This window comes from Salmo salar, chromosome ssa14 (assembly GCF_905237065.1).
Source record: "Salmo salar chromosome ssa14, Ssal_v3.1, whole genome shotgun sequence".
Lineage (NCBI taxonomy): Eukaryota > Metazoa > Chordata > Actinopteri > Salmoniformes > Salmonidae > Salmo > Salmo salar.
Genome location: NC_059455.1, coordinates 46,031,735 through 46,043,984, shown reverse-complemented (window position 1 = coordinate 46,043,984; position 12,250 = coordinate 46,031,735). Strand labels below are relative to the sequence as shown.

General features: G+C 43.7%; 1 protein-coding gene across 15 annotated transcripts in view; it reads right to left on the bottom strand.

The window, feature by feature from the left end:
- Positions 1–12,250, bottom strand: part of LOC106569653 (receptor-type tyrosine-protein phosphatase F) — a 469,500-nt gene that overhangs the window by 142,982 nt on the left and 314,268 nt on the right. For all 15 annotated transcript variants that reach the window (XM_045694461.1, XM_045694460.1, XM_045694463.1 and 12 more), the window contains 5 exons: positions 6,449–6,594; positions 5,925–6,166; positions 3,438–3,631; positions 822–955; positions 1–80 (listed from right to left, as the gene is read on the bottom strand). The exon at positions 1–80 is cut by the window's left edge and continues 65 nt beyond it. In XM_045694461.1, the coding sequence (XP_045550417.1) occupies positions 1–80; positions 822–955; positions 3,438–3,631; positions 5,925–6,166; positions 6,449–6,594 (796 nt within the window). The remainder of the gene's footprint in view (positions 81–821; positions 956–3,437; positions 3,632–5,924; positions 6,167–6,448; positions 6,595–12,250) is intronic.

Below are 12,250 nucleotides of genomic sequence, written 5' to 3'. Positions count from 1 at the left end.
GCCAGGGAGAAACGGTACAAGGTATCGGGCTTCAGACCCTCCACGGCGTATGACCCCGCAGGATTAAAGGTCACGTGGATCTGATAAAAGGAAGAGAACATGTTTTTTTTTAAATTAAATAATTCTAGTAAGTCTAATACACAAAGCATTACTAATCTCCCATTAACAACAAACATTTACAAGTCTGAGTTTAAGAGTTTTAATCTCAAATGAGGACTCAGTCCCCAATAGCGTGTTTTATTCTACTCTGTGTAGTTTGGTATATTATAAACAGATTCTGCAGTTGTTTATTTGTAGTATGAAACCAATATCTGAGAAACAGTGAAACACCTAAAATAACACTCCATTGACTCCCTGAATCAGGACAAGGCCCTGCTACAGTATGTGTATAAAACTGCTGAATATTAACCCAGAGAAAAACACCTTTAAAATGGTCCACATTTGTCGAGAGGTTAAATTGCTTTCTTTGCCAATTGATTGAACAGAAGAAAGGAGAAGCCAGCCACTATTATAGCTGACGGCTGAGAAGCATTCAGACAGGATCATTGTTGTGGCTGTCGATACGGCCACTTCTTTTTACACTCCTTCCACAGAGGAGAGGAGGGGAGAAGGAGAGGACAGGAGGAATGCATTACATAGCTTTTACCCTGACACATAACCATTCAGAGAAATGACATGGTACAACACTCTTGGTGAGGAGAAACATCAATCTGCAGAGTAACAGAGGAGCCTGCAATAGTAAAGAGTGGAGAGAGACCGATTGGGAGACAGAGAGACGGAGGACGACTACATGGTCCAGGCTCTTTCAATGTCGTTCCTACCTTGTTGTCAGAGTTAGCCTCCCAGTACTGCAGCTCGTACTTAGTGATGGTGTCCTGGACAGGCCACAGCCACGTCAACATGACGCGTGTATCCAACTCCGCTTCTGCCTCGAAGCTGGATGGTTGGGCAGGAACTGAAGGGACAGGTGAGTGTTAGGACACAGGGACAGAGTAGGACAGGTAGGGGTTTGAACACAGGGACAGAGTAGGACAGGTAGGTGTTTGGACACAGGGACAGAGTAGGACAGGTAGGTGTTAGGACACAGGAACAGAGTAGGACAGGTAGGTGTTTGGACACAGGGACAGAGTAGGACAGGTAGGTGTTTGAACACAGGGACAGAGTAGGACAGGTAGGTGTTTGGACACAGGGACAGAGTAGGACAGGTAGGTGTTTGGACACAGGAACAGAGTAGGACAGGTTGGTGTTTGAACACAGGGACAGAGTAGGACAGGTAGGTGTTAGGACACAGGGACAGAGTAGGACAGGCAGGTGTTTGGACACAGGGACAGAGTAGGACAGGCAGGTGTTTGGACACAGGGACAGAGTAGGACAGGTAGGGGTTTGGACACAGGGGCAGAGTAGGACATGTAGTTGTTAGGACACAGGGACAGAGTAGGACAGGTAGTTGTTAGGACACAGTGACAGAGTAGGACAAGTAGGTGTATGGACACAGGGACAGAGTAGGACAGGTAGGGGTTTGGACACAGGGACAGAGTAGGACAGGTAGGTGTTTGGACACAGGGACAGAGTAGGACAGGTAGTTGTTTGGACACAGGGACAGAGTAGGACATGTAGTTGTTTGGACACAGGGACAGAGTAGGACAGGTAGGTGTTAGGACACAGGGACAGAGTAGGACAGGTAGGTGTATGGACACAGGGACAGAGTAGGACAGGTAGGGGTTTGGACACAGGGACAGAGTAGGACAGGTAGGTGTTAGGACACAGGGACAGAGTAGGACAGGTAGGTGTTAGGACACAGGGACAGAGTAGGACAGGTAGGTGTATGGACACAGGGACAGAGTAGGACAGGTAGGGGTTTGGACACAGGGACAGAGTAGGACAGGTAGGTGTTAGGACACAGGGACAGAGTAGGACAGGTAGGTGTTAGGACACAGGGACAGAGTAGGACAGGTAGGTGTTAGGACACAGGGACATAGTAGGACAGGTAGGTGTTTGGACACAGGGACAGAGTAGGACAGGTAGCTGTTTGGACACAGGGACATAGTAGGACAGGTAGGTGTTTGGACACAGGGACAGAGTAGGACAGGTGTTTGTTTGGACACAGGGACAGAGTAGGACAGGTTGTGGTCTGATGGTTAGTAGTTATGGTCTGATGGTTAGTAGTTATGGTCTGATGGTTAGTAGTTATGGTCTGATGGTTTGTAGTTATGGTCTGATGGTTAGTTATTGTCTGATGGTTAGTTATGGTCTGATGTTAGTAGTTATGGTCTGATGGTTAGTTATGGTCTGATGGTTAGTTATGGTCTGATGGTTAGTAGTTATGGTCTGATGGTTAGTAGTTATAGTCTGATGGTTAGTAGTTATGGTCTGATGGTTAGTAGTTATGGTCTGATGGTTAGTTATGGTCTGATGGTTAGTAGTTATGGTCTGATGGTTAGTAGTTATGGTCTGATGGTTAGTAGTTATGGTCTGATGGTTAGTTATGGTCTGATGGTTAGTAGTTATGGTCTGATGGTTAGTAGTTATGGTCTGATGGTTAGTAGTTATGGTCTGATGGTTAGTAGTTATGGTCTGATGGTTAGTTATGGTCTGATGGTTAGTAGTTATGGTCTGATGGTTAGTAGTTATGGTCTGATGGTTAGTAGTTATGGTCTGATGGTTAGTTATGGTCTGATAGTTAGTTATGGTCTGATGGTTAGTAGTTATGGTCTGATGGTTAGTTATGGTCTGATAGTTAGTAGTTATTGTCTGATGGTTAGTAGTTATGGTCTGATGGTTAGTTATGGTCTGATGGTTAGTTATTGTCTGATGGTTAGTAGTTATGGTCTGATGGTTAGTTATGGTCTGATGGTTAGTTATTGTCTGATGGTTAGTTATGGTCTGATGGTTAGTTATTGTCTGATGGTTAGTTATGGTCTGATGGTTAGTTATTGTCTGATGGTTAGTTATGGTCTGATGGTTAGTTATGGTCTGATGGTTAGTTATGGTCTGATGGTTAGTTATTGTCTGATGGTTAGTTATTGTCTGATGGTTAGTTATGGTCTGATGGTTAGTTATGGTCTGATGGTTAGTTATTGTCTGATGGTTAGTTATTGTCTGATGGTTAGTTATGGTCTGATGGTTAGTTATGGTCTGATGGTTAGTTATTGAACCAAGAAGACACAAATCATCATTCACACTAGAATAGTCACAGTGGCTGTTTCAACATGATCCTCACCCCACACTAAGATACACACCCCACACTAAGATACACACCCCACACTAAGATACACACCCCACACTAAGATACACACCCACCACTAAGATACACACCCACCACTAAGATACACACCCCACACTAAGATACACACCCCACACTAAGATACACACCCCACACTAAGATACACACCCCACACTAAGATACACACCACACACTAACACACTCCCTCTCTCACCTCCCTGCTGAGTCTTGACCTGCAGTACGTCCGAGGGGGGTCCGTCCCCTACAGAGGTGAACCCCAGCACCCTGAGGCTGTAGGTGATATCAGTGGTCAGCCCTGAGATGGTGGTCAGCCTGCTGTCGTCAGTGTTGTGTTTCTGCCAGCCACTCAGAGGGTCGTTCATGTCTGAACTGTAGTACACACGGTACCTGGTGACAGTTACAAATCAATCATTACATTCAACAAACCAACAGTGGAAAGGACCTGTACCTATTGAGATTTTTTATATATGTGATATGATAAGACAAGATAGTACTTTATTAAATAGTGTCAGTATTTCTTCATTATTTGTATATTTGTTTGATTGTTGTATATCTTTTTTAGTTAGAAAATAACTATCATACCTTATACTGTATACAGTGCATTCAGAAAGCATTCACACAGCTTGACTTTTTCCACATTTTGTTGTTACAGCCTGAATTTAACATGGATTAAATGTAGATGTGTCACTGGCCTACACACAATACCCCATCATGACATCGCAATACCCCCTCATGACATCCCAATACCCCATCATGACGTCACAATACCCCCTCATGACATCGCAATACCCCCTCATGACATCCCAATACCCCATCATGACGTCACAATACCCCCTCATGGCATCACAATACCCCCTCATGACATCACAATACCCCATCATGACATCACAATACCCCCTCATGACATCACAATACCCCATCATGACATCACAATACCCCCTCATGACATCACAATACCCCATCATGTAAAAGTGGAATTATGTTTTTAGAAATTAATAAAAAATTAAACGCTGAAATGTCTTGAGTGAAAATGTGCTTAACAAGTCACATAATAAGTTGCATGGACTTACTCTGTGTGAAATAATAGTGTTTAACATGATTGTTGAATGACTACCTCATCTCTGTACCCCACACATACAATTATCAGTAAGGTCCCTCAGTCGAGCAGTGAATTTCAAACACAGATGCAACCACAAAGACCAGGGAGGTTTTCCAATGCTTTGCAAATGGCACCTATTGGTAGATGGGTAAACATTTTTTTTTAAAAGAACAGACATTGAATATCCCTTTGAGCATGGTAAAGTTATTATTTCCATTTTGGATGGTGTAACAATACACTCAGTCACTACAAAGATACAGGAGAGTCCGGAGAGGAATGAAGTAATGTAGTTACTCCACAATACTAACCTAATTGACAGAGTGAAAAGAAGGAAGCTTGTACAGAATATAAAATATTCTAAAACATACATCCTGTTTGCAACAAGGCACTAAAGTAACACTGCAAAAAATGTGGCAAAGCAATTCACCTTTTGTCCTTAATACAAAGTGTTATGTTTGGGGTAAATCCAATACAACACATCACTGAGTACCACTCTTCATATTTTCAAGCATAGTGGTGGCTGCATCATGTTAAGGGTATGCTTGTCATCAACAAAGACGAGGGAGTTTTTTAGGATAAAAAATGAACTGAATTGAGCTAAGCACAGGCACCTGGTTCAGTCTGCTTTCCACCAGACCCTGGAAGATTAATTCACCTTTCAGCAGGACAATAACCTAAAACACAAGGCCAAATCTACACTGGAGTTGCTTACCAAGAAGAAAGTGAATGTTTCTGGGTGGTCGTGTTACAGTTTTGACTTAAATCTACTTGAAAATCTATGACAACGACCTGAAAATGGTTGTCTAGCAATGATCAACAACCAATTTGACAGGGCTTGAAGAATTCTGAAAAGAATAATGGGCAAATATTGTACAATCCAGGTGTGCAAAGCTCTTAGAGACTTACCCAGAAAGACTCACAGCTGTAATCACTGCCAAAGGTGATTCTAACATGTATTGACTCAGGTTTGTGAATACTTATGTAAATTAGATCTGTATTTCATTAACAATACAATTGCAAACACGTTTTTTTTTTTACCTTTATTTAACTAGGCAAGTCAGTTAAGAACAAATTCTTATTTTCAATGACAGCCTAGGAACAGTGGGTTAACTGTCTTGTTCAGGGGGCAGAACGACAGATTTTTACCTTGTCAGCTCGGGGATTCGAACTTGCAACTTTGCAGTTACTAGTCCAACACTCTAACCACTAGGCTACCCTGCCGTTTTGGCTTTGTCAGCATGAGATATTGTGTGTAGATTGGTGAAAGCAACAACATTAATGCAATCCATTCTGAATTTAGGCTGTAACACAACACAATGTGGAATAGGTCAAGGGGTATGAATACTTTCTGAAGCCACTGTGTGTATGACATTTTGTTTATAAATGACTTATGAAGGCTTAATGACTATCATTAAGCCTTCATAAGACATAGGCTGTGTCCTAAATGGCACATATGGCTCAAAAAGTAGTTCACGATATAGGGATTAGGGTGTCATTTGGGACACATTCATATTCACATGCTATGAAGTGTCTAGGAATCCTTCATTAAGCCTTCATAAGACATATTCATATTCATCATACCCTCTGATCTGTCCGTTAGGTTCCTCGGGCGGTTCCCATTGGACCAGCATGGTGGAAGCAGACAGCATGCGGACCTGGACAGCCAGGGGGGGTGAAGAGGGAGCCTGCTCCCCAGTACGGGTCTCTACCGGGTCAGAGGGCGGCCCGCGCCCAATGTTGTTCACCGCCATCACACGGAACTCATATTCTGAGTAGGGGCTGAGCCCGCCGATGCTGTAACGAGTGGTAGCTACTCCGTCCACCTACAATATCATCATATGGTTATTTAGCAGATATTTACATCCCAAAGCTACTTACAGAACAATCTCGGTCTTTCTACTTTTTCAACCATGTTTAGGGTTGCATAATTCCAGTAATTGTCCCAAAATTCCCATGTTTTCCAGAAATCCCGGGTTTGTTAGTTTCCCAAGAATCAAGAGGGAAAAGCAGGACATCTGGAATTCTCCAACCAGGATTTCAGAAAAACCTGGGAATTTGGGGAAAGTGACCGGGATGTTGTAACCCAGAGAGCCATTAGAACACACCTCCTGGAAGCCTGCGTCGGTGGCTTTAGCCCGGTACTGGATCATGAAGAAGGACACAGGTTCAGGGTTCCCAGAGTCCCAGATTAGGGTCACACTGGTGGCTGTGGTCTCAGTCACTATGAGAGAGGTGGGGGGCTTGGGGAGGGCTGGAGGAGGAGAGATGGAGAAACAGAGAGAGAGAGAGAGATACAGAGAAAGAGAGATACAGAGAGAGAGAGAGAGAGATACAGAGAGAGATACAGAGAAAGAGAGATACAGAGAGAGAGAGAGAGAGATACAGAGAGAGATACAGAGAAAGAGAGAGAGAGAGAGAGAGATAGAGATAAAGAGAGAAAGAGAGAGAGAGCGAGACAGAGATACAGAGAGAGAGAGAGAGAGATACAGAGAGAGATACAGAGAGAGAAAGAGAGAGAGAGAGACAGAGATACAGAGAGAGAAAGAGAGAGAGGGAGCGAGAGAGAGACAGAGACAGAGAGAGAGAGAGAGAGAGAGAGAGAGAGAGAGAGAGAGAGAGAGAGAGAGGATGAGATGTTCGTTATATGAAATGAAATCAAGGCGATCTTTCAGTACTGGATAGATGTGTTCTAAGATGGCAGATGATTGAAAATGCTGACTAACCCCATAACTCGAAAAGGGAACATAGATATTAAGACTGTTTCATGGACTATTAATTCAAGTAATGGATATGCTATATTCACCTCCAAATCTCCTCAGTCCACCATATTAAAACTATTGCAATACACAGCCAGACATTATTGAAAATCCCAGAGGTTTACAGAACCTCTGGGTGGACACCAAGAAAATGAAAGAAAGAGAGTCAGTCTGTTGAGTCAGGAGTTCCTGACTATATACAAAACACTGATATTCTAGTTCCTGACTATATACAAAACACTGATTTTCTAGTTCCTGACTATATACATCACACTGATATTCTAGTTCCTGACTATATACAAAACACTGATATTCTAGTTCCTGACTATATACATGACACTGATATTCTAGTTCCTGACTATATACAAAACACTGATATTCTAGTTCCTGACTATATACAAAACACTGATAATCTAGTTCCTGACTATATACAAAACACTGATATTCTAGTTCCTGACTATATACATGACACTGATATTCTAGTTCCTGACTATATACAAAACACTGATATTCTAGTTCCTGACAATATATACACGCCACTGATATTCTAGTTCCTGACAATATATACATGCCACTGATATTCTAGTTCCTGACAATATATACATGACACTGATATTCTAGTTCCTGACAATATATACATGACACTGATATTCTAGTTCCTGACTATATACATGACACTGATATTCTAGTTCCTGACTATATACATGACACTGATATTCTAGTTCCTGACTATATACACGACACTGATATTCTAGTTCCTGACTATATACATGCCACTGATATTCTAGTTCCTGACTATATACATGCCACTGATATTCTAGTTCCTGACTATATACATGACACTGATATTCTAGTTCCTGACTATATACACGACACTGATATTCTAGTTCCTGACTATATACATGCCACTGATATTCTAGTTCCTGACTATATACATGCCACTGATATTCTAGTTCCTGACTATATACATGACACTGATATTCTAGTTCCTGACTATATACACAACACTGATATTCTAGTTCCTGACTATATACACGACACTGATATTCTAGTTCCTGACTATATACACGACACTGACATTCTAGTTCCTGACTATATACATGCCACTGATATTCTAGTTCCTGACTATATACATGACACTGATATTCTAGTTCCTGACTATATACATGCCACTGATATTCTAGTTCCTGACTATATACATGCCACTGATATTCTAGTTCCTGACTATATACATGCCACTAATATTCTAGTTCCTGACTATATACATGACACTGATATTCTAGTTCCTGACTATATACACGACACTGATATTCTAGTTCCTGACTATATACACGACACTGATATTCTAGTTCCTGACAATATATACATGCCACTGATATTCTAGTTCCTGACAATATATACATGCCACTGATATTCTAGTTCCTGACAATATACACATGACACTGATATTCTAGTTCCTGACTATATACATGACACTGATATTCTAGTTCCTGACTATATACAAAACACTGATATTCTAGTTCCTGACTATATACATGACACTGATATTCTAGTTCCTGACTATATACATGCCACTGATATTCTAGTTCCTGACTATATACAAAACACTGATATTCTAGTTCCTGACTATATATACATGCCACTGATATTCTAGTTCCTGACTATATACAAAACACTGATATTCTAGTTCCTGACAATATATACATGCCACTGATATTCTAGTTCCTGACAATATATACATGCCACTGATATTCTAGTTCCTGACAATATATACATGCCACTGATATTCTAGTTCCTGACAATATATACATGCCACTGATATTCTAGTTCCTGACTATATACATGCCACTGATATTCTAGTTCCTGACAATATATACATGACACTGATATTCTAGTTCCTGACAATATATACATGCCACTGATATTCTAGTTCCTGACAATATATACATGACACTGATATTCTAGTTCCTGACAATATATACATGACACTGATATTCTAGTTCCTGACAATATATACATGACACTGATATTCTAGTTCCTGACTATATACATGACACTGATATTCTAGTTCCTGACTATATACATGACACTGATATTCTAGTTCCTGACTATATACACGACACTGATATTCTAGTTCCTGACTATATACATGCCACTGATATTCTAGTTCCTGACTATATACATGACACTGATATTCTAGTTCCTGACTATATACACGACACTGATATTCTAGTTCCTGACTATATACATGCCACTGATATTCTAGTTCCTGACTATATACATGCCACTGATATTCTAGTTCCTGACTATATACATGCCACTGATATTCTAGTTCCTGACTATATACATGCCACTGATATTCTAGTTCCTGACTATATACATGCCACTGATATTCTAGTTCCTGACTATATACATGCCACTGATATACTAGTTCCTGACTATATACATGCCACTGATATTCTAGTTCCTGACTATATACATGACACTGATATTCTAGATCCTGACTATATACATGACACTGATATTCTAGTTCCTGACTATATACATGACACTGATATTCTAGTTCCTGACTATATACATGCCACTGATATTCTAGTTCCTGACTATATACATGACACTGATATTCTAGTTCCTGACTATATACATGACACTGATATTCTAGTTCCTGACTATATACATGACACTGATATTCTAGTTCCTGACTATATACACAACACTGATATTCTAGTTCCTGACTATATACATGACACTGATATTCTAGATCCTGACTATATATATGACACTGATATTATCCTATTCCCTATATAATGTCCAATGGGTCCTGGCAGGGACTGTCAAGGATGGTCACATCACACAGGAAGACCAAGGTTTCTGTTCTGAAAATGTCCTTTCCTTCCAACTGTAGTCAACACTGGGGGGGGGCTGCCTTTCCTTCCAACTGTAGTCAACGCTGGGGGGCTGCCTTTCCTTCCAACTGTAGTCAACGCTGGGGGGCTGCCTTTCCTTCTAACTGTAGTCAACGCTGGGGGGCTGCCTTTCCTTCCAACTGTAGTCAACGCTGGGGGGCTGCCTTTCCTTCCAACTGTAGTCAATGCTGGGGGGCTGCCTTTCCTTCCAACTGTAGTCAATGCTGGGTGGGGGGCTGCCTTTCCTTCCAACTGTAGTCAACGCTGGGGGGCTGCCTTTCCTTCCAACTGTAGTCAACGCTGGGGGGCTGCCTTTCCTTCCAACTGTAGTCAACGCTGGGGGGCTGCCTTTCCTTCCAACTGTAGTCAATGCTGGGTGGGGGGGCTGCCTTTCCTTCCAACTGTAGTCAACGCTGGGGGGCTGCCTTTCCTTCCAACTGTAGTCAACGCTGGGGGGCTGCCTTTCCTTCCAACTGTAGTCAACGCTGGGGGGCTGCCTTTCCTTCCAACTGTAGTCAACGCTGGGGGGCTGCCTTTCCTTCCAACTGTAGTCAACGCTGGGGGGCTGCCTTTCCTTCCAACTGTAGTCAATGCTGGGGGGCTGCCTTTCCTTCCAACTGTAGTCAACGCTGGGGGGCTGCCTTTCCTTCCAACTGTAGTCAATGCTGGGTGGGGGGGCTGCCTTTCCTTCCAACTGTAGTCAACGCTGGGGGGCTGCCTTTCCTTCCAACTGTAGTCAATGCTGGGTGGGGGGGCTGCCTTTCCTTCTAACTGTAGTCAATGCTGGGGGGCTGCCTTTCCTTCCAACTGTAGTTCAAGCTGGGCGGGGGCTGCCTTTCCTTCCAACTGTAGTCAACGCTGGGGGGCTGCCTTTCCTTCCAACTGTAGTCAACGCTGGGTGGGGGGGCTGCCTTTCCTTCCAACTGTAGTCAACGCTGGGGGGCTGCCTTTCCTTCCAACTGTAGTCAATGCTGGGTGGGGGGCTGCCTTTCCTTCTAACTGTAGTCAATGCTGGGTGGGGGGCTGCCTTTCCTTCCAACTGTAGTCAATGCTGGGGGGCTGCCTTTCCTTCCAACTGTAGTCAACGCTGGGGGCTGACTTTCCTTCTAACTGTAGTCAACGCTGGGGGCTGCCTTTCCTTCCAACTGTAGTCAACGCTGGGGGGCTGCCTTTCCTTCCAACTGTAGTCAACGCTGGGGGGCTGCCTTTCGTTCTAACTGTAGTCAATGCTGGGGGGCTGCCTTTCCTTCCAACTGTAGTCAACGCTGGGGGGCTGCCTTTCCTTCCAACTGTAGTCAACGCTGGGGGGGCTGCCTTTCCTTCCAACTGTAGTCAATGCTGGGTGGGGGGCTGCCTTTCCTTCCAACTGTAGTCAACGCTGGGGGGGGGCTGCCTTTCCTTCCAACTGTAGTCAATGCTGGGTGGGGGGCTGCCTTTCCTTCCAACTGTAGTCAACGCTGGGGGGCTGCCTTTCCTTCCAACTGTAGTCAACGCTGGGGGGCTGCCTTTCCTTCCAACTGTAGTAAATGCTGGGGGGGCTGCCTTTCCTTCCAACTGTAGTCAACGCTGGGGGCTGCCTTTCCTTCCAACTGTAGTCAATGCTGGGTGGGGGGGCTGCCTTTCCTTCCAACTGTAGTCAACGCTGGGGGGCTGCCTTTCCTTCCAACTGTAGTCAACGCTGGGGGGCTGCCTTTCCTTCCAACTGTAGTCAACGCTGGGGGGGCTGCCTTTCCTTCCAACTGTAGTCAACGCTGGGGGCTGCCTTTCCTTCCAACTGTAGTCAACGCTGGGGGGGCTGCCTTTCCTTCCAACTGTAGTCAACGCTGGGGGCTGCCTTTCCTTCCAACTGTAGTCAACGCTGGGGGGGGCTGCCTTTCCTTCCAACTGTAGTCAACGCTGGGGGGCTGCCTTTCCTTCCAACTGTAGTCAACGCTGGGGGCTGCCTTTCCTTCCAACTGTAGTCAATGCTGGGGGGCTGCCTTTCCTTCCAACTGTAGTCAACGCTGGGGGGGGCTGCCTTTCCTTCCAACTGTAGTCAATGCTGGGGGGGGCTGCCTTTCCTTCTAACTGTAGTCAACGTGATTTAAAACAACCCACAACTTTCTTTTGGGCAGGGCGGGGGCTAATGATCCCCTGAGGCACAAATGATGCTTTAGTAGCCTATGTTGAACGATTTTAGTTATTTCTGTATAGACAGGAGTAGGCTAATTAGGCTATATCATTTGGGCAATTGAATTACATTTCC